This window comes from Cetorhinus maximus, unplaced genomic scaffold, assembly GCF_964194155.1.
Source record: "Cetorhinus maximus unplaced genomic scaffold, sCetMax3.hap1.1 HAP1_SCAFFOLD_504, whole genome shotgun sequence".
Lineage (NCBI taxonomy): Eukaryota > Metazoa > Chordata > Chondrichthyes > Lamniformes > Cetorhinidae > Cetorhinus > Cetorhinus maximus.
The window spans coordinates 262,906-284,227 of NW_027596446.1; the positions used below are offsets into that span (position 1 = coordinate 262,906).

Sequence of the window (21,322 nt, forward strand, 5' to 3'; positions counted from 1 at the left end):
TGTGGGTTCTCTAACATTAACACACAGTGTTTACAGGGTGTGTGGGTTCTCTAACATTAACACACAGTGTTTACAGGGTGTGTGGGTTCTCTAACATTAACACACAGTGTTTACAGGGTGTGTGGGTTCTCTAACATTAACACACAGTGTTTACAGGGTGTGTGGGGATTCTCTAACATTAACACACAGTGTTTACAGGGTGTGTGGGTTCTCTAACATTAACACACAGTGTTTACAGGGTGTGTGGGTTCTCTAACATTAACACACAGTGTTTACAGGGTGTGTGAGGATTCTCTAACATTAACACACATTGTTTACAGGGGGTGTGGGGATTCTCTAACATTAACACACAGTGTTCACAGGGTGTGTGGGTTCTCTAACATTAACACACAGTGTTTACAGGGTGTGTGGGTTCCCTAACATTAACACACAGTGTTTACAGGGTGTGTGGGTTCTCAAACATTAACACACAGTGTTTACAGGGTGTGTGGATTCTCTAACATTAACACACAGTGTTTACAGGGTGTGTGGGTTCTCTAACATTAACACAGTGTTTACAGGGTGCGTGGGTTCTCTAACAGTAACACACAGTGTGTACAGGGTGTGTGGGTGCTCTAACAGTAACACACAGTGTTTACAGGGTGTGTGGATTCTCTAACATTAACACACAGTGTTTACAGGGTGTGTGGATTCTCTAACATTAACACACAGTGTTTACAGGGTGTGTGAATTCTCTAACATTAACACGCAGTGTTTACAGGGTGTGTGGATTCTCTAACATTAACACACAGAGTTTACAGGGTGTGTGGGCTCTCTAACATTAACACACAGTGTTTACAGGGTGTGTGGGTTCTCTAACATTAACACACAGTGTGTACAGGGTGTGTGGGTTCACTAACATTAACACAGTGTTTACAGGGTGTGTGGGTTCTCTAACATTAACACACAGTGTTTACAGGGTGTGTGGGTTCTCTAACATTAATACACAGTGTTTAAAGGGTGTGTGGGTTCTCTAACATTAACACACAGTGTTTACAGGGTGTGTGTGGATTCTCTAACATTAACACACAGTGTTTACAGGGTGTGTGGGTTCTCTAACATTAACACACAGTGTTAACAGGGTGTGTGGATTCTCTAACATTAACACAGTGTTTACAGAGTGTGTGGGTTCTCTAACATTAACACACAGTGTTTACAGGGTGTGTGGGTTCTCTAACATTAACACAGTGTTTACAGGGTGTGTGGATTCTCTAACATTAACACACAGTGTTTACAGGGTGTGTGGATTCTCTAACATTAACACACAGTGTTTACAGGGCGTGTGGATTCTCTAACATTAACACAAAGTGTTTACAGGGTGTGTGGATTCTCTAACATTAACACACAGTGTTTACAGGGTGTGTGAATTCTCTAACATTAACACACAGTGTTTACAGGGTGTGTGGATTCTCTAACATTAACACACAGAGTTTACAGGGTGTGTGGGTTCTCTAACATTAACACACAGTGTTTACAGGGTGTGTGGGTTCTCTAACATTAACACACAGTGTGTACAGGGTGTGTGGGTTCACCAACATTAACACACAGTGTTTACAGGGTCTGTGGGTTCTCTAACATGAACACAAAGTGTTTACAGGGTGTGTGGGTTCTCCAACATTAATACACAGTGTTTACAGGGTGTGTGTGGATTCTCTAACATTAACACACAGTGTTTACAGGGTGTGTGGGTTCTCTAACATTAACACAAAGTGGTTACAGGGTGTGTGGGTTCTCTAAAATTAACAGTGTTTACAGGGTGTGTGGGAATTCTCTAACATTAACACACAGTGTTTACAGAGTGTGTGGGTTCGCTAACATTAACACACAGTGTTTACAGGGTGTGTGGGTTCTCTAACATTAACACAGTGTTTACAGGGTGTGTGGGTTCTCTAACATTAACACACAGTGTTTACAGGGTGTGTGGATTCTCTAACATTAACACACAGTGTTTACAGGGTGTGTGGGGATTCTCTAACATTAACACACAGTGTTTACAGGGTGTGTGGATTCTCTAACATTAACACACAGTGTTTACAGGGTGTGTGGGTTCTCTAACAGCAACACACAGTGTTTACAGGGTGTGTGGATTCTCTAACATTAACACACAGTGTTTACAGGGTGTGTGGATTCTCTAACATTAACACAGTGTTTACCGGGTGTGTGGATTCTCTAACATTAACACAAAGTGTTTACAGGGTGTGTGGGTTCTCTAACATTAACACACAGTGGTTACAGGGTGTGTGGATTCTCTAACATTAACACACATTTTTTGCAGTGTGTGTGGGTTCTCTAACATTAACACACAGTGTTTACAGGGTGTGTTTGTTCTCTAACATTAACACACAGTGTTTACAGGGTGTGTGGGTTCTCTAACATTAACACACACTTTTTACAGGGTGTGTGGGTCCTCTAACATTAACACACAGTGTTTACAGGGTGTGTGGCTTCACTAACATTAATACACAGTGTTTACAGGGTGTGTGGGTTCTCTAACATTAACAGACAGTGTTTACAGGGTGTGTGTGGATTCTCTAACATTAACACACAGTGTTTACAGGGTGTGTGGGTTCTCTAACATTAACACACAGTGTTAACAGGGTGTGTGGATTCTCTAACATTAACACAGTGTTTACAGAGTGTGTGGGTTCTCTAACATTAACACACAGTGTTTACAGGGTGTGTGGGTTCTCTAACATTAACACAGTGTTTACAGGGTGTGTGCATTCTCTAACATTAACACACAGTGTTTACAGGGTGTGTGGATTCTCTAACATTAACACACAGTGTTTACAGGGTGTGTGGGTTCTCTAACATTAACACACAGTGTTTACAGGGTGTGTGGGTTCTCTAACATTAACACACAGTGTTTACAGGGTGTGTGGATTCTCTAACATTAACACACAGTGTTTACAGGGTGTGTGGATTCTCTAACATTAACACAAAGTGTTTACAGGGTGTGTGGATTCTCTAACATTAACATACAGTGTTTACAGGGTGTGTGGATTCTCTAACATTAACACACAGTGTTTACAGGGTGTGTGGATTCTCTAACATTAACACACAGTGTTTACAGGGTGTGTGGGTTCTCTAACATTAACACACACTGTTTACAGGGTGTGTGGGTTCTCTAACATTAACACACAGTGTTTACAGGGTGTGTGGATTCTCTAACATTAACACACAGTGTTTACAGGGTGTGTGGATTCTCTAACATTAACACACAGTGTTTACAGGGTGTGTGGGTTCTCTAACATTAACACACAGTGTTTACAGGGTGTGTGGGTTCTCTAACATTAACACACAGTGTGTACAGGGTGTGTGGATTCTCTAACATTAACACACAGTGTTTACAGGGTGTGTGGGTTCTCTAACATTAACACACAGTGTTTACAGCGTGTGTGGATTCTCTAACAGTAACACACAGTGTTTACAGGGTGTGTGGGTTCTCTAACATTAACACACAGTGTGTACAGGGTGTGTGGCTTCTCTAACATTAACACAGTGTTTACAGGGTGTGTGGGTGCTCTAACAGCAACACACAGTGTTTACAGGGTGTATGGATTCTCTAACAGTAACACACAGTGTTTACAGGGTGTGTGGATTCTCTAACATTAACACACAGTGTTTACAGGGTGTGTGGGTTCTCTAACATTAACACAGTGTTTACAGGGTGTGTGGGTTCTCTAACATTAACACACAGTGTTTACAGGGTGTGTGGGTTCTCTAACATTAACACACAGTGTTTACAGGGTGTGTGGGTTCTCTAACATTAACACACAGTGTTTACAGGGAGTGTGGGTGCTCTAACAGTAACACACAGCGTTGGTGTCAGTACCCATGGCGCTGGAGTCCCTGTGGACTGGAATTGGAGCCTACGCTGTGAGCCGACCATGCATCCCGGGAATTCTCAGGGACAGCAGATCACTCACCGTCGCTTCGTAGTAATGGGCACTCTCCTCCGAGACATCCACATACTTCTCTTCATCGTACCTCAGTTTGGCTTTGCTAAAGAGCATTAGCTGCATGGCATCGAGCTGTGAAAAGGGAGGAGAGTGCAGAGTGAGACACTGGAATCAGGCCACAGTGAGCTCAGAACTGATCACCGCTTCTGACCAAATGGATGTTTCTTGCACTCATATAGCAACTTGAACAATAGACAGCACTCCCTCAGTACTGACCCTCCGACAGTGCAGCACTCCCTCAGTACTGAACCTCCGACAGTGCAGCAGTCCCTCGGTACTGACCCTCCGACAGTGCAGCACTCCCTCAGTACTGACCCTCCGACAGTGCAGCACTCCCTCAGTACTGACCCTCCGACAGTGCAGCACTCCCTCAGTACTGACCCTCCGACAGTGCAGCACTCCCTCAGTACTGACCCTCCGACAGTGCGGCACTCCCTCAGTACTGACTCTCCGACAGTGCAGCACTCCTTCAGTACTGACTCTCCGACAGTGCAGCGCTCCCTCAATACTGACCCTCCAACAGTGCAGCACTCCCTCAGTACTGACCCTCCGACAGTGCGGCACTCCCTCAGTACTGACCCTCCGACAGTGCAGCACTCCCTCAGTGCTGACCCTCCGACAGTGCAGCACTCCCTCAGTACTGACCCTCCGACAGTGCAGCACTCCCTCAGTGCTGACCCTCCGAAAGTGCAGCACTCCCTCAGCGCTCACCCTCCGACAGTGCAGAACTCCCTCAGTACTGACCCTCCGACAGTGCAGCGCTCCCTCACTGCTGACCCTCCGACAGTGCAGCACTCCCTCAGTACTGACTCTCCGACAGTGCAGCACTCCCTCAATACTGACCCACCAACAGTGCAGCACTCCCTCAGTACTGACCCCCCGACAGTGCGGCACTCCCTCAGTACTGACCCTCCGACAGTGCAGCACTCCCTCAGTGTTGACCCTCCGACAGTGCAGCACTCCCTCAGTGTTGACCCTCCGACAGTGCAGCACTCCCTCAGTACTGACCCTCCGACAGTGCAGCACTCCCTCAGTACTGACCCTCCGACAGTGCAGCACTCCCTCTGTACTGACACTCCGACAGTGCGGCACTCCCTCAGTACTGACTCTCCGACAGTGCAGCACTCCTTCAGTACTGACTCTCCGACAGTGCAGCGCTCCCTCAATACTGACCCTCCAACAGTGCAGCACTCCCTCAGTACTGACCCTCCGACAGTGCAGCACTCCCTCAGTACTGACCCTCCGACAGTGCATCACTCCCTCAGTGCTGACCCTCCGACAGTGCAGCACTCCCTCAGTGCTCACCCTCCGACAGTGCAGAACTCCCTCAGTACTGACCCTCCAACAGTGCAGCACTCCCTCAGTACTGACCCTCCGACAGTGCGGCACTCCCTCAGTACTGACCCTCCGACAGTGCAGCACTCCCTCAGTGCTCACCCTCCGACAGTGCAGAACTCCCTCAGTACTGAACCTCCGACAGTGCAGCACTCCCTCACTGCTGACCCTCCGACAGTGCAGCACTCCCTCAGTACTGACTCTCCGACAGTGCAGCACTCCCTCAATACTGACCCACCAACAGTGCAGCACTCCCTCAGTACTGACCCCCCGACAGTGCGGCACTCCCTCAGTACTGATCCTCCGACAGTGCAGCTCTCCCTCAGTACTGACTCTCCGACAGTGCAGCACTCCCTCAGTACTGACCCACCAACAGTGCAGCACTCCCTCAGTACTGATCCTCCGACAGTGCAGCACTCCCTCAGTACTGACTCTCCGACAGTGCAGCACTCCCTCAATACTGACCCACCAACAGTGCAGCACTCCCTCAGTACTGACCCCCTGACAGTGCAGCACTCCCTCAGTACTGACCCTCCGACAGTGCAGCTCTCCCTCAGTACTGACCCTCCGACAGTGCAGCTCTCTCTCAGTACTGATCCTGACAGTGCAGCGCTCCCACGGTACTGACCCTCCAACAGTGCAGCACTCCCTCGGTACTGACCCTGACAGTGCAGCGCTCCCTCGGTACTGACCCTCTGACAGTGCGGCACTCCCTCACTACTGACTCTCTGACAGTGCAGTGCTCCCTCGGTACTGACCCTCCGGCAGTGCAGCACCCCCTCTGTACTGACCCTCCGTCAGTGCAGTACTGCCTCAGCACTGACCCTCCGACAGTGCGGCACTCCCTCAGTACTGACCCTCTGACAGTGCAGCACTCCCTCAGTACTGACACTCTGACAGTGCAGCACTCCCTCAGTACTCACCCTCCGTCAGTGCAGTACTGCCTCAGCACTGACCCTCCGACAGTGTGGCACTCCCTCAGTACTGACACTCTGACAGTGCAGCACTCCCTCAGTACTGACCCTCCGTCAGTGCAGCTCTCCCTCAGTACTGACCCTCTGACAGTGCAGCCCTCCCTCAGTACTGACCGTCTGACAGTGCGGCACTCCCTCAGTACTGACCCTCCGACAGTGCGGCACTCCCTCAGTACTGACCCTCCGACAGTGCGGCACTCCCTCAGCACTGACCCTCCGTCAGTGCAGCACTCCCTCAGTACTGACCCTCTGACAGTGCAGCTCTCCCTCAGTACTGACCCTCTGACAGTGCGGCACTCCCTCAGTACTGACCCTCTGACAGTTCAGCCCTCCCGTAATACTGACGATCAGGAAGGGAATGAGGAGGGGGGGATGAAGTGAGGGTTGGTTGAATGGATCGGGATTAGATCTGTACCTCTGCAAGTGCCGCTGACATGAACTCCCCTTGGATATCGAAAATCACCGTGCCATGCTCCTCCAGCGCTGTCACCTCACACTGTAGCTCCAGGCACTTTGTGATCCCACAGTCCTGGATGGGAACGGAGATAAGGGGGATGTGATATTACACAGTGGCATTTATTTTAGTGCCCTTTCCCTTCCCACCGGCCTGATTTCTAACTCCGTTCAGAAAGGTGCCAAAAGTATCTACCGCATATGGCCCTGCACAGCTTCAGGTGCCCTGCCCAGAATGAGAAAATAGTAAAAACTGGGAAATCAGAGTATAGGACCAAACTGGTCTTGTATACTTTAATAGATGACACAAAGATTGGTCGGGTGGTTAACAGTGAGGTTGAGTGTCTTGGGCTACAGGAAGTTATAGGCGGGATGGTCAAATGGGCAGATAAGTGGCAGATGGAATTTAACCCTGAAAAGTGTGAGGTGATACACTTTGGAAGGAGTAATTTGACAAGGAAGTATTCAATGAACGGCATGACACTAGGAAGTTCTGAGGAACAAAGGGACCATGGAGTGTGTGTCTATAAATCTCTGAAGGCGGAGGGGCATGTTAATGGGGTGGTGAAAAAGGCATATGGGACACTTGCCTTTATCAATCGAGGCTTAGATTACAGAAGTAGGGAGGTCATGTTGGAGTTGTATAGAACCTTGGTGAGGCCACAGCTGGAGTACTGTGTGCAGTTCTGGTCGCCACATTATAGGAAGGATGTGATTGCACTGGAGGGGGTGCAGAGGAGATTCACCAGGATGTTGCTGGGATGAAACATTAAAGTTATGAAGAGAGGTTGGATAGACTTGGGTTGTTTTCATTGGAGTAGAGAATACTGAGGGGCGACCTGATCGAGGTGTACAAGTTTATGAGGGGCATGGACAGGGTGGATAGGGAGCAGCTGTTCCCCTTAGCTGAAGGGTCAGTCACGAGGGGACATAAGTTCAAGGTGAGGGGCAGGAGGTTTAGGGGGAACGTAAGGAAAAACTTTTTTACCCAGAGGGTGGTGACGGTCTGGAATGCGCTGCCTGGGAGGGTGGTGCAGGCGGGTTGCCTCATATCCTTTAAAAAGTACCTGGATGAGCACTTGGCACGTCATAACACTCAAGGCTATGGACCAAGTGCTGGTAAATGGGATTAGGTAGGTAGGTCAGGTGTTTCTCACGTGTCGGTGCAGACTCGATGGGCTGAAAGGCCTCTTCTGCACTGTGATTCTGTGAATATGGGACATGAATAAAACTGGGAAATCAGAGTACTGGTCCGAACTGGTCTTGTATAACATAATACTGGATACCAGTAAAAACTGGGAAGTAAGAATACTATTCCGAACAGAATTTCCTTCTGGGTATGATCCTGTTAAGCAATCTCCAAAACTGCTAGTCTCCTCATGTTGGATGTTGTTGAGGGTGGTTGCAGTGGTGGTGCGGTTAGTTATTCTGTAGAATTCCATTTAACTTCACACTGCAGGTGGGATCGTTCCCCCTCCCCTCAATACCCCCACCCAGCTCAAAAAAGGACTAACCTTTTCTCCAGGTGGAGTGGCCACGGGAGTTAAAATTGCCGCAGTGTTACCCGCGGGAGTTAAAATTACCGCAGTGTTACCCGCGGGAGTTAAAATTACCGCAGTGTTACCCGCGGGAGTTAAAATTACCGCAGTGTTACCCGTGGGAGTTAAAATTACCGCAGTGTTACCCGCGGCAGTTAAAATTGCCGCAGTGTTACCCGCGGGAGTTAAAATTACCGCAGTGTTACCCGCGGGAGTCAAAATTACCGCAGTGTTACCCGCGGGTGTTAAAATTACCGCAGTGTTACCCGCGGGAGTTAAAATTGCCGCAGTGTTACCCGCGGGAGTTAAAATTACCGCAGTGTTACCCGCGGGAGTTAAAATTACCGCAGTGTTACCCGCGGGTGTTAAAATTACCGCAGTGTTACCCGTGGGAGTTAAAATTGCCGCAGTGTTACCCGCGGGAGTTAAAATTACCGCAGTGTTACCCGCGGGAGTTAAAATTACCGCAGTGTTACCCGCGGGAGTTAAAATTACCGCAGTGTTACCCGCGGGAGTTAAAATTACCGCAGTGTTACCCGCGGGAGTTAAAATTACCGCAGTGTTACCCGCGGGAGTTAAAATTACCGCAGTGTTACCCGCGGGAGTTAAAATTGCCAGTTACCCACAGATTAGGCCTTGGGGGTTATAATGACTGTTTCCTGAGGCGAAATGGGTTGGTTGTCCACGGCATCAGAGACACAAGTGAAATTTCTGAAGGTGTTTGACAAAATGCCACAGAATCGACATGTTGGTAAAAATGAAGTTGGAAGGGATTAAAGAGACAGAGGCGGCACAGGTACAGAATCATTTCAGGGACAGCAAGAAATGAGTGGCAGTGATTAGTTGTTCATAGTGGAGGATCGATCCAGTGGTGTGCCCAGGGATAACTATTAGGACCACTGCTCTTTTCGATATATATATTAGAATGACTTGGACTTGTGTAAGTCAGAAATAATTTTGAAGTTTTCCAATGACACAAATCTCCGAAATGTAACAAGTAATGAGGGGACAGTAAGGGAATTCAGGGGGATGCAGAAAAACTGGGGAAATGGGCAGAGACTTGGTGATTGAAATTTAACATAAAGTATGAAATGATCCATTTTGGTGCAGGGAATGAGGAGAGGCAATAGAAACAAACCGGTACAATTCTAACGGCGATGCAGGGACAAAGAGCTGGCCGTGTAGCTACAGAAACCATTGAAGGTGACAGGAGAAGTTGAGGAGGTTGTTAAAATGGTGCAATCTGTAGATTTATTCCCAGGGCAGAATCATCCCAGGATTGCACTAAGTGTGGTAGCAGGCATTTAAAACGATGGATCGTCCCAAACCCACTGCAATAATCATGCATTCCCGGAAAACAAGCCATTTCCATGGTGCGTGGGCTCTTATTTGCCCACCACACCATCACCTCTCTGCTTCCCGAAGCCAGCTGCCACATTTAAAGTGTAGCCGCATGTACACCTCTCAGTGCTTTTATCCCAGAACTGCCGCACGGAACACAGCATGGTCCCGAAAGGCCAAAAGCCTGCAGCCCCCAGGTTCAGTGACGCGGCCCTCGAACACCTTTTGGACGTATTGGAGGTGGCTGTAATGTCCTGTACCCCCACACTGGCTGCAGGACGGACAGCAACCTCACTAATCCGGCTTAGGAGGCCGTGGCAGTGCTGCTCAGCACCAATGCCCTGCAAAAGAGGGCTGCAAGAGGGTGAATGATCTCCTCCATTCCGCCAGACTGAGTCACTCTTCTCATCACTGCCAACTCTCACACTCACAAACCCATCACACACCCACAGGGCCCTCACTCACTGCCAGTGCAAGGGACATCACCATTCACTCTCTCACACTCACCGTCATTGTCCTCATCCCGTCCATGGGAAGGCTGGACCACTCACCACCCACACAGACCAGGCATAACTTTAATCTGGCCCGGCAGGCGTCCTGCTTACACTCCCTCTATCTCTATCCATGCAGGGCAAGCTGACACACAACAAGAGGGAGAGTTTACAGACTGATGGAGGAATTCCTGAAATGATGTCCTCACGGAGTTTGAAAACAGAGCCATCCAGCTGGAGGGTGATGTCCGGGACCGGTCCTGTGCTCACACTGAGGTCGGCGCTGCTCTACCAAGTGAGGGTCCAGCAGTACAAGGTCCATCAGACACCAGGCAGTGAGTGATGTGTCCTCTCTCACAGGCCACTGCCACGCACTCAGTTTCTCTCCCTGCTTTCACAGGCACATCTGGGAAGCAGCCGACAGAGTCCACGACCCAGAGCCTCCAACCAAGCTCCAAAGAAACCCCTGAAGAGGAATCTGAAGGCACCATCCCTGAAGTCCCATCACAGCGCCCACCCACACCCTCCACCAGCGCAGAGACACACACCTCGGTGGGACTGAGCTTTAGAGTAGCCTCGGGATCACAATCTGGTGGGTACAGCACACTGTCTGATCCACAGCAGGTGAAGCAGGGATTTCCCAGGTCTCTGGCACTCGGAGGAGCTGCTGGAGGCCAGAAACTTGCTGAGTCCGAGTCAGGTGAGGAGCCTCTGGACTGGGTCATGTCCCAGTTGCTGGAGCTGGAAACTCAGGAACATCAGGAAGGGATGTCCACTGCACTCCTCAGATTGCGAGGCAGGATGGAGGAGTCCGTCCACCTTCGGGCTGAGGTGATAGCGCCGACATTGCAATGCCCGAGGTCAACACTAGCAGGCTGATGGGCACCATGGAGACCTTGGTCCAGGATGTCGCTCCTGCATTGCTGTGTGGGCTGAACTCCATCGCTGATGCCATAGGTGCCTCCAACAGTGTGTACGTGAGAGGGGTGCTAGGCAGCTCGATCTCACTCCAGCTACCCCTTCCACTCAGAGTCAGCCAGGGGCCCCTCGGGCACCCGTAGGGAGGAGGATCAGAAGCTGTACCCCCGTCCCCAGGGCCGCCAACCCAGGTGACTCCAGGAGGGTCCAGGTGAACCCAATCTTCCTGTGACCCCAGCAGCTCCAGCTCCACAGGCCAGGGAGGGGCCACTGTCACACAGCAGGACCCTGAAAGCAGGCCGGGGCCCTCCAAGTCTCGGCCCCCCCAGAGGATGCCCGCCAAGGTCCCCACAGACTGGGCGTAGCAGTCAGCAGCTGCCTCCACCTCCACTGTGGATGTCCGGGGAGCACCAAAACACAGCAGCAGGGTTAGGAAGGCTAAGAGGATGTAACTCTTTCGAGTTATCAACAGATCGCATGTAACCCTTTCGAGTACATTCACAGTTCTTGGTTTCCGGGAGTGGGACATGAACCCACAACCTTCTGATTCAAAGGCGAGGGTGCTATGAACTGAGCCACAGCTGACATAGTTGCACAGCCTGGGTAACGGGTGTTAATCACGTGTACATAATGTTCACTATTGTAAATAAATTCCCGCGAATGTCTCCCTGCCTGTGGCTCCTTGTTCTGATGAGCAGTGTTTGTGTCACTCAGATGTGAAACCTTTCTGCACAAGATAAAGGCAGGTGTCTCAGTCCAGGGTCTCTTCCCTGTGTCTGTGCAGCCTTCAGACCACAGTGCTGGTCCGGCCTCACGCTCCCTGGACACATTACTGATGCCTGCACTTCGACGGTGCTGGTCATTGCTGCCAGAATGTCGTGGGCAGGCGTCACAGAGTTCCCTCATTCTCTCTGTGTGCTCTCAGCACCTTTAAGGTGGGGCTGGCCCCCATCACACCAGCATCTGTGACTGGTGATGCTGTGGTCCTGAAGGGCTCAGGTGCTGAAACTCTTTCGAGTTATCAACAGTCACAGATTGCAACTCTTTCGAGTACAATAAGGATCAAATGCTTTTAAAGTATCATGGCTGCATCTCTATGATATGACCCTGATCACAGCGCACAAGCGAGCTGCCCTAGGCCAGACAGGAGTCAGACATTCAGAGAGTCTGTGTCTATGGAGTGTCCTCACTACATGTCATTATCATCCTCCTGCAATCGAGTGACTATTAGGGCCTCCGCTGTGTCTCCATGACAGGAGCATTCTCACAGATGCAATGTGAGGATCTATGGTGTCTCCTCACATGTCGTCATCATCCTCCACAAATCTAGCAGCTATGAGGGCCTCCTGAGCATACCTGCCTCGTCTGGACAGTACAAGGGGCTCATCGCCACCTTTGAGGACCTCCTCACCCTCAATATACCTCTCATCGGAGGAGACCTCCATCTCCTCTTCAGCCAGCTCCTCTCTCTGTTGCAGCGCCAGGTTGTAAGGGTGCAGCAGTTGACGATGATGCGTGACACCCTCTGTGGTCTGTATTGCAGGGCTCCACCAGTTGACCCTCTGTGGACTGTATTGCAGGGCTCCACCAGTTGACCCTCTGTGGACTGTATTGCAGGGCTCCACCAGTTGACCCTCTGTGGACTGTATTGCAGGGCTCCACCAGTTGACCCTCTGTGGACTGTATTGCAGGGCTCCACCAGTTGACCCTCTGTGGACTGTATTGCAGGGCTCCACCAGACCGGTCCAGGTACTGGACCCTCATGATCAGCGTCCCGATGGTCTGTGAGCTGCAGCATGAGCTTTGTTATACCGTCGCTCTGCTGCAGACTGAGGCTGCCGCACGGGTGTCATCAGCCATGGCCTCTGCGGGTAGCCCTTGTCCCTGAGGAGCCAACCCTGCAGCCTCTGTGCTCCCTGGAAGGCTTCAGGGATCTGAGAGAAACTGAGAATGTAGGAGTTGTGGACAGTCCCTGGAAATCGTGCGCAGACCTGTCGGGTGTATTTGCAGAGGTCACCCCCCAGCTGCATGTTCAGTGAGTGGAAGCCCTTGCGGTTGACGTAGCTGAGTGTTTGTTGCCTCAGAGATCTGAGCACCGTGTGAGTGCAGTCGATGGCACCCAGCACCTGTGGGACACACAGGATCTGGGCAAATCCCAGCGCTCTTGCATCCTGGCTGTCCTGGTCCTGGGTGAAACGCACACAGTTGTGTAGCCTTCGCAAAGATGGCACCCGTGACCTCATGGATGCATTTTTGGGTGGAGGCTTCCGATATCCCAGAGGTCACCAGTGGAACCCCAAAAGGAGCCACTGGTATACAATCTGGGCACCGCTATCACTTTCACAGCCACTGGCCGTGGATGCCCTCCATGTCCCCGTGGTGCCAAATCCTGCAGCACCTGGTAGATGTGACTGACCAGTTCCCTGGACATGCACAGTCTTTGGCGACACTTGTTCTCGGTCATCTGCAGGAATGACCAGCTCTATCTGTAGACCCTGGGTCTCGCTCAGTGCTGAGCAGCGCTGGCTCACTGTGGCTCCCCGGCAGATTGTGCAGGAGCACCAGCCACCCCTCCTTCCTGAGGGTGCTGCTCCTTTACACAGCCAGCCACCTCCATTGCTTTCTTCTCCATCGTCTCCGCTCTCTGTAAGCTACGAGGTATACAGCTAGCTCACCAGGCTCCATGCTCCTGATGTACTCCTCCTGCAGGATGAAAGACAGAGACACATAGGTTTGCTTGGGTGTACTGAGAACCTGTCTTGGTTAAGTCTGAAGGCCCCTTAGGTGGTCACCACTTGGATGGCCAGAGTTTAGTGCGCTGCATGGCTGCCCAAAACCCCACCCACCTCCGCCCCACTCCACCCGATCGATTGACAGCAGCTTTTCCCACTGGACTGCATGTTGTGTTCTCAGCTCAGGCACAGGCATTCTCCAAACCCAGACTGCAAAGGCTGCACTGTTAGTGTGAACCATGGGGGAGACTAGTCCAAACCGGGGTGCTGACATTGCCAGGGGCTGTGAGCACCTCCAGCAGTGACTGCTTCATGGCCAGCTTTAACAAGGAGATTGTACAACATACCCAGTCATTCAACTGCTCTGCCATCCACTAAAACACTCATTCGTTTTCAGTCTGTGCCCGAGTGGTGAAAAGCTCTGGAGCACTTGGTGACGCTTTGATGCCTCTGTGTCACTGAGTGGGCAGGTGAAGCTAGAGACCCGGCTCCATGCATATCAACGTGGCTGTGTCTGAACTGTCTGAATGGTCACTTTATATAAGCTGTTCCCTAAGGTGTGGCTGCTTCCCTCACCCACCACACCCCTCACACCGCAAGGGCTTGTGCCCTACCTTTAACCACAGCCTTGCACACCCCCCTCCCCCCAGCAAAGTTGCCTCAACCATAGGGCAGCCTACAAGAGCCGGTCAGAGGCTGGGAATCCTGTGGTGAGTAACTCGCCTCCTGACTCCACTTGCCTGGATGAGTGCAGCTCCCACAACACTCAAGAAGCTCAACACCATCCAGGACAAAGCAGCTGCTTGATCAGCACCCCATCCACAAACATTCACTCCCTCCACCACCGACGCACAGTAGCAGCAGTGTGTGTACCATCTACAAGATGCCCTGCAGGAATTCACCAAGGCTCCTTCGACATCACCTTCCAAACCCACAACCACTACCATCTAGAAGGACAAGGGCAGCAGATAGATGGGAACACCACCACCTGGAAGTTCCCCTCCAAGTCACTCATCATCCTGACTTGGAAATATATCGCCGTTCCTTCACTGTCGCTGGGTCAAAATCCTGGAACTCCCTCCCTAACAGCACTGTGGGTGTACCTACACCACATGGACTGCAGCGGTTGAAGAAGGCAGCTCACCACCACCTTCTCAAGGGCAACTAGGGATGGGCAATAAATGCTGGTCCAGCCAGCGAAGCCCACATCCCGTGAATGAATAAAAAATAACCTTTGCCCCTCCACACACCACCAGCCACCCCCGCCGCCCCACCACCCTGGCAAATGTGGCCTCAGAGACAGGGTAGCCTTTGCCCCCTCAACGCACCTCAACCTTGAAGTCTACAAGGAGCCCTCGGTAGCGCTGGTCCCCGTTACTATGCACTCACCTCCCAGTTCCCTTTGAAGTGCAGCCCGGCAAGTGCGCACCTTCTATATACTGTTGTGAAACACGTCGGCGTGATGGGGTGGGGGGTGATCCAGTGGCGAGGGGGAGGGGGAATGAATCTGGCGGGCTGGCCTTATAATGATGAGCTGCTGTATTACAACATCCGATGGTGGGAAACCCAGCCCACCAGCAACGGGCTGAGCAGAGAATCGCAAACTGGCTTCACCGAATCGCAGCATTTTAACATCACAGGCCATTCAGCCCATCGGGACTGCACCAGCTCTCCGAATGAGCATTATTACCTCGTGCCATTGCCCTGCTTTTTCCCGTACCCTTTCATGGCATCGTGAAACCAATGTTTGGCCTTCTCGCCATATTGTCCACTCAGGCCACCAAACAGGCCCAGCGCCAGTGGGCACAGGCGATTCAGTCACCCAGTAATCCTGTCCAAATAGCAGGGAGTCAGTCTGAACCCTTTCTAAAATCAGCTGGAGGATTGTATCCAATTCTGTCTCCACACTTTGGGAAGGATGTCAAGGTTTGGAGAGGGTGTAGAGGAGATTTACCAGGTTGGGACCAGGGATGAGGGAGTTGAGTTAGTGAGGACAGACTGGAGAAGCTGAGATTGTTCTCCTCCGAACAGAGGGGTGAAGGGGGGTGGGGGTTAATCGAGGTGTTTAAAACCCTGAAGGAGTTGTGACTGGGTAAATAAGGAGAAACTGTTTCCAGCGGCAGGACAGTCGAAACCAGAGGGACAAGGATTTAAAACGATCAGGAAAAGAATCAGAGGGGGAGATGAGGAGAATGGGTTTTACACAGTGAGTTTTTCTGATCTGAAATGGTGGTGGAATCAGATTCAATAGGATCACTCAATCGGGGAACTGGAGAAATACCTGAAGGGGAAAAATTCCCAGGGAGATGGGGAAAGAGCAGGAGGTGCTGGTAGAGTTGAGGAGGGGTGGGGGAAGGGTTGGGATTAATTGGATAGCCCGAGCAAAGCTCCAGCAGAGTCATGATGGGCTGAATGACACCCCTGGGTGCATTGTTATTTTATGTTTCTATGATCTCGAACTCCATGTATTCGAGTGATTATTACCAACATAAGGTAGTCCTGTGGGTCCCTCGGTGCCTCTGTCTGCACCTTTGCCAAGCTCTTAGCAGACAGCTGGCAGGATGAGCGGTTACCCTGGTGAAGCCGAACACAAAGGAGAAAAGGTCACAAATTAATGTCATTATTGTACGCAGCAAACTCCCACCCCCAAAGCAGCAAAAGTCTCTTCAGATAGAGGCGGTCAATTCTCACTGCCAGTCAATGTCAACTCCCGCTGCCAGTCAGTGTCAACTCCCACTGCCAGAAAATGACACTCCCGCTGCCAGTCAATGTCAATTCCCGCTGCCAGTCAGTGTCAACTCCCACTGCCAGAAAAAAACACTCCCGCTGCCAGACAATGTCAACTCCCGCTGCCAGTCAGTGTCAACTCCCACTGCCAGAAAATGACACTCCCACTGCCAGTCAATGTCAACTCCCGCTGCCAGTCAATGTCAACTCCCGCTGCCAGTCAATGTCAACTCCCGCTGCCAGTCAATGACACTCCCACTGCCAGTCAATGTCAGCTCCCACTGCCAGTCAATGTCAGCTCCCACTGCCAGTCAATGTCAACTCTCACTGCCAGTCAATGTCAACTCCCGCTGCCAGTCAATGTCAGCTCCCACTGCCAGTCAATGTCAATTCTCACTGCCAGTCAATGTCAATTCTCACTGACAGTCAATGTCAGCTGCCGCTGCCAGTCAATGTCAACTCCCGCTGCCAGTCAATGTCAACTCTCGCTGCCAGTCAATGTCAACTCCTGCTGCCAGTCAATGTCAACTCCTGCTGCCAGTCAATGTCAGCTCCCGCTGCCAGTCAATGTCAGCTCCCGCTGCCAGTCAATGTCAACTCCCACTGCCAGTCAATGTCAGCTCCCACTGCCAGTCAATGTCAACTCCCACTGCCAGTCAATGTCAACTCCCACTGCCAGTCAATGTCAACTCCCACTGCCAATCATTGTCAACTCCCACTGCCAGTCAATGACACTCCCGCTGCCAGTCAATGTCAACTCCCGCTGCCAGTCAATGTCAACTCCCATTGCCAGTCAATGACACTCCCGCTGCCAGTCAATGTCAACTCCCGCTGCCAGTCAATGTCAACTCCCATTGCCAGTCAATGTCAACTCCCACTGCCAGTCAATGTCAACTCCCACTGCCAGTCAATGTCAACTCCCACTGCCAGTCAATGACACTCCCACTGCCAGTCAATGTCAACTCTCACTGCCAGTCAATGTCAACTCCCGCTGCCAGTCAATGTCAGCTCCCACTGCCAGTCAATGTCAATTCTCACTGCCAGTCAATGTCAATTCTCACTGACAGTCAATGTCAGCTGCCGCTGCCAGTCAATGTCAACTCCCACTTCCAGTCAGTGTCAACTCCCACTGCCAGAAAATGTCAACTCTCATTGCCAGTCACTGTCAGCTCCCGCTGCCAGTCAATGTCAACTCCCGCTGCCAGTCAATGTCAACTCCCGCTGCCAGTCAATGTCAACTCTCGCTGCCAGTCAATGTCAACTCCTGCTGCCAGTCAATGTCAACTCCTGCTGCCAGTCAATGTCAGCTCCCGCTGCCAGTCAATGTCAGCTCCCGCTGCCAGTCAATGTCAACTCCCACTGCCAGTCAATGTCAGCTCCCACTGCCAGTCAATGTCAACTCCCACTGCCAGTCAATGTCAACTCCCACTGCCAGTCAATGTCAACTCCCACTGCCAATCATTGTCAACTCCCACTGCCAGTCAATGACACTCCCGCTGCCAGTCAATGTCAACTCCCGCTGCCAGTCAATGTCAACTCCCATTGCCAGTCAATGACACTCCCGCTGCCAGTCAATGTCAACTCCCGCTGCCAGTCAATGTCAACTCCCATTGCCAGTCAATGTCAACTCCCACTGCCAGTCAATGTCAACTCCCACTGCCAGTCAATGACACTCTCACTGCCAGTCAATTTAAGCTCCCACTGTCAGTCAATGTCAACTCTCACTGCCAGTCACTGTCAACTCTCACTGCCAGTCAATGTCAGCTCCCACTGCCAGTCAATGTCAACTCCCACTGCCAGTCAATGACACTCCCACTGCCAGTCAATTTAAGCTCCCACTGCCAGTCAATGTCAACTCTCACTGCCAGTCACTGTCAACTATCACTGCCAGTCAATGTCAGCTCCCACTGCCAGTCAATGTCAACTCCCACTGCCAGTCAATTTAAGCTCCCACTGCCAGTCAATGTCAACTCTCACTGCCAGTCACTGTCAACTCCCGCTGCCAGTCAATGTCAACTCTCACTGCCAGTCACTGTCAGCTCCCGCTGCCAGTCAATGTCAACTCCCGCTGCCAGTCAGTGTCAACTCCCACGGCCAGAAAATGTCAACTCTCACTGCCAGTCACTGTCGACTCCCGCTGCCAGTCAATGTCAACTCTCACTGCCAGTCACTGTCAGCTCCCGCTGCCAGTCAATGTCAACTCCCGCTGCCAGTCAGTGTCAACTCCCACTGCCAGAAAATGTCAACTCTCACTGCCAGTCAATGTCAACTCCCACTGCCAGTCAATGACACTCCCGCTGCCAGTCAAATTCAACTCCCACTGCCAATCAATGTCAAATCCCACTACCAGTCAATGTCAACTCTCACTGCCAGTCAATGTCAACTCCCACTGCCAGTCATTGTCAACTCCCACTGCCAGTCAATGACACTCCCGCTGCCAGTCAATGTCAACTCCCGCTGCCAGTCAATGTCAACTCCCGCTGCCAGTCAATGTCAACCCCCGCTGCCAGTCAATGTCAACTCCCGCTGCCAGTCAATGTCAACTCCCGCTGCCAGTCAGTGTCAACTCCCACTGCCAGAAAATGTCAACTCTCACTGCCAGTCACTGTCAGCTCCCGCTGCCAGTCAATGTCAACTCCCACTGCCAGTCAATGTCAACACCCGCTGCCAGTCAATGTCAACTCCCGATGCCAGTCAATGTCAACTCTCGCTGCCAGTCAATGTCAGCTCCCGCTGCCAGTCAATGTCAGCTCCCACTGCCAGTCAATGTCAACTGACACTGCCAGTCAATATCAGCTCCCGCTGCCAGTCAATGTCAACTCCCACTGCCAGTCAATGTCAACTCCCACTGCCAGTCAATGTCAACTCCCACTGCCAGTCAATGACACTCCCGCTGCCAGTCAAATTCAACTCCCACTGCCAATCAATGTCAAATCCCACTACCAGTCAATGTCAACTCTCACTGCCAGTCAATGTCAACTCCCACTGCCAGTCATTGTCAACTCCCACTGCCAGTCAATGACACTCCCGCTGCCAGTCAATGTCAACTCCCGCTGCCAGTCAATGTCAACTCCCGCTGCCAGTCAATGTCAACTCCCACTGCCAATCAATGTCAACACACCCTGCCAGTCAATGTCAACTCTCACTGCCAGTCAATGTCAACTCTCACTGCCAGTCAATGTCAACTCCCACTGCCAATCAATGTCAACATACCCTGCCAGTCATTGTCAACTCCCACTGCCAGTCAATGACACTCCCGCTGCCAGTCAATGTCAACTCCCGCTGCCAGTCAATGTCAACTCCCGCTGCCAGTCAATGTCAACTCCCACTGCCAATCAATGTCAACACACCCTGCCAGTCAATGTCAACTCTCACTGCCAGTCAATGTCAACTCTCACTGCCAGTCAATGTCAACTCTCACTGCCAGTCAATGACACTCCCACTGCCAGTCAATTTAAGCTCCCACTGCCAGTCAATGTCAACTCTCACTGCCAGTCACTGTCAACTCTCACTGCCAGTCAGTGTCAACTCCCACTGCCAGAAAATGTCAACTCTCACTGCCAGTCAATGTCAACTCTCGCTGCCAGTCAATGTCAACTCCCACTGCCAGTCAATGTCAACTCCCACTGCCAGTCAATGTCAACTCCCACTGCCAGTCATTGTCAACTCCCACTGCCAGTCAATGACACTCCCGCTGCCAGTCAATGTTAACTCCCGCTGCCAGTCAATGTCAACTCCCGCTGCCGGTCAATGTCAACTCCCGCTGCCGGTCAATGTCAACTCCCGCTGCCGGTCAATGTCAGCTCCCGCTGCCGGTCAATGTCAGCTCCCGCTGCCGGTCAATGTCAGCTCCCGCTGCCGGTCAATGTCAGCTCCCGCTGCCAGTCAATGTCAGCTCCCGCTGCCAGTCAATGTCAGCTCCCGCTGCCAGTCAATGTCAACTCCCGCTGCCAGTCAATGTCAACTCCCGCTGCCAGTCAATGTCAATTCCCGCTGCCAGTCAATGTCAACTCCCGCTGCCAGTCAATGTCAACTCCCGCTGCCAGTCAATGTCAACTCGCACTGCCAGTCAATGTCAACTCTCACTGCCAGTCAATGTCAACTCTCACTGCCAGTCAATGTCAACTCACACTGCCAGTCACTGTCAACTCCCACTGCCAGTCAATGTCAACTCGCACTGCCAGTCAATGTCAACTCTCACTGCCAGTCACTGTCAACTCCCACTGCCAGTCAATGTCAACTCCCACTGCCAGTCAATGTCAACTCCCACTGCGAGTCACTGTCAACTCTCACTGCCGGTCAATGTCAACTCTCACTGCCGGTCACTGTCAACTCTCACTGCCGGTCAATGTCAACTCTCACTGCCAGTCAATGTCAACTCCCACTTCCAGTCAATGTCAGCTCCCACTGCCAGTCAATGTCAACTCTCATTGCCAGTCAATGTCAACTCCCGCTGCCAGTCAATGTCAACTCCCGCTGCCAGTTAATGTCAACTCCCATTGCCAGTCAATCTCACTCTCACTGCCAGTCAATGTCAACTCCCACTGCCAGTCAATGTCAACTCCCATTGCCAGTCAATCTCACTCTCACTGCCAGTCAATGTCAGCTCCCGCTGCCAGTCAATGTCAGCTCCCACTGCCAGTCAATGTCAACTCTCACTGCCAGTCAATGTCAACTCTCACTGCCAGTAGCTCAGCAGTAGGCCCTGCACCTTGGGAAGGAGAGATCGGAACAGGAGATGGTGCAGGGCAGATTCACCAGAATGATGGCTGGAACATGGAGGATAAGAAGGGATGTAGGGATCAGATGGGA

General features: G+C 51.5%; 1 protein-coding gene across 1 annotated transcript in view; it reads right to left on the reverse strand.

The window, feature by feature from the left end:
- The window catches only part of LOC144673878 (integrin alpha-X-like), a 117,967-nt gene that overhangs the window by 88,771 nt on the left and 7,874 nt on the right, over window positions 1-21,322 (reverse strand). Inside the window, exons 4-6 of the mRNA XM_078535515.1 lie at window positions 16,268-16,357; window positions 6,726-6,839; window positions 3,969-4,073 (exon numbers count right to left, since the gene is read on the reverse strand). Of these exons, the coding sequence (XP_078391641.1) occupies window positions 3,969-4,073; window positions 6,726-6,839; window positions 16,268-16,357 (309 nt within the window). The remainder of the gene's footprint in view (window positions 1-3,968; window positions 4,074-6,725; window positions 6,840-16,267; window positions 16,358-21,322) is intronic.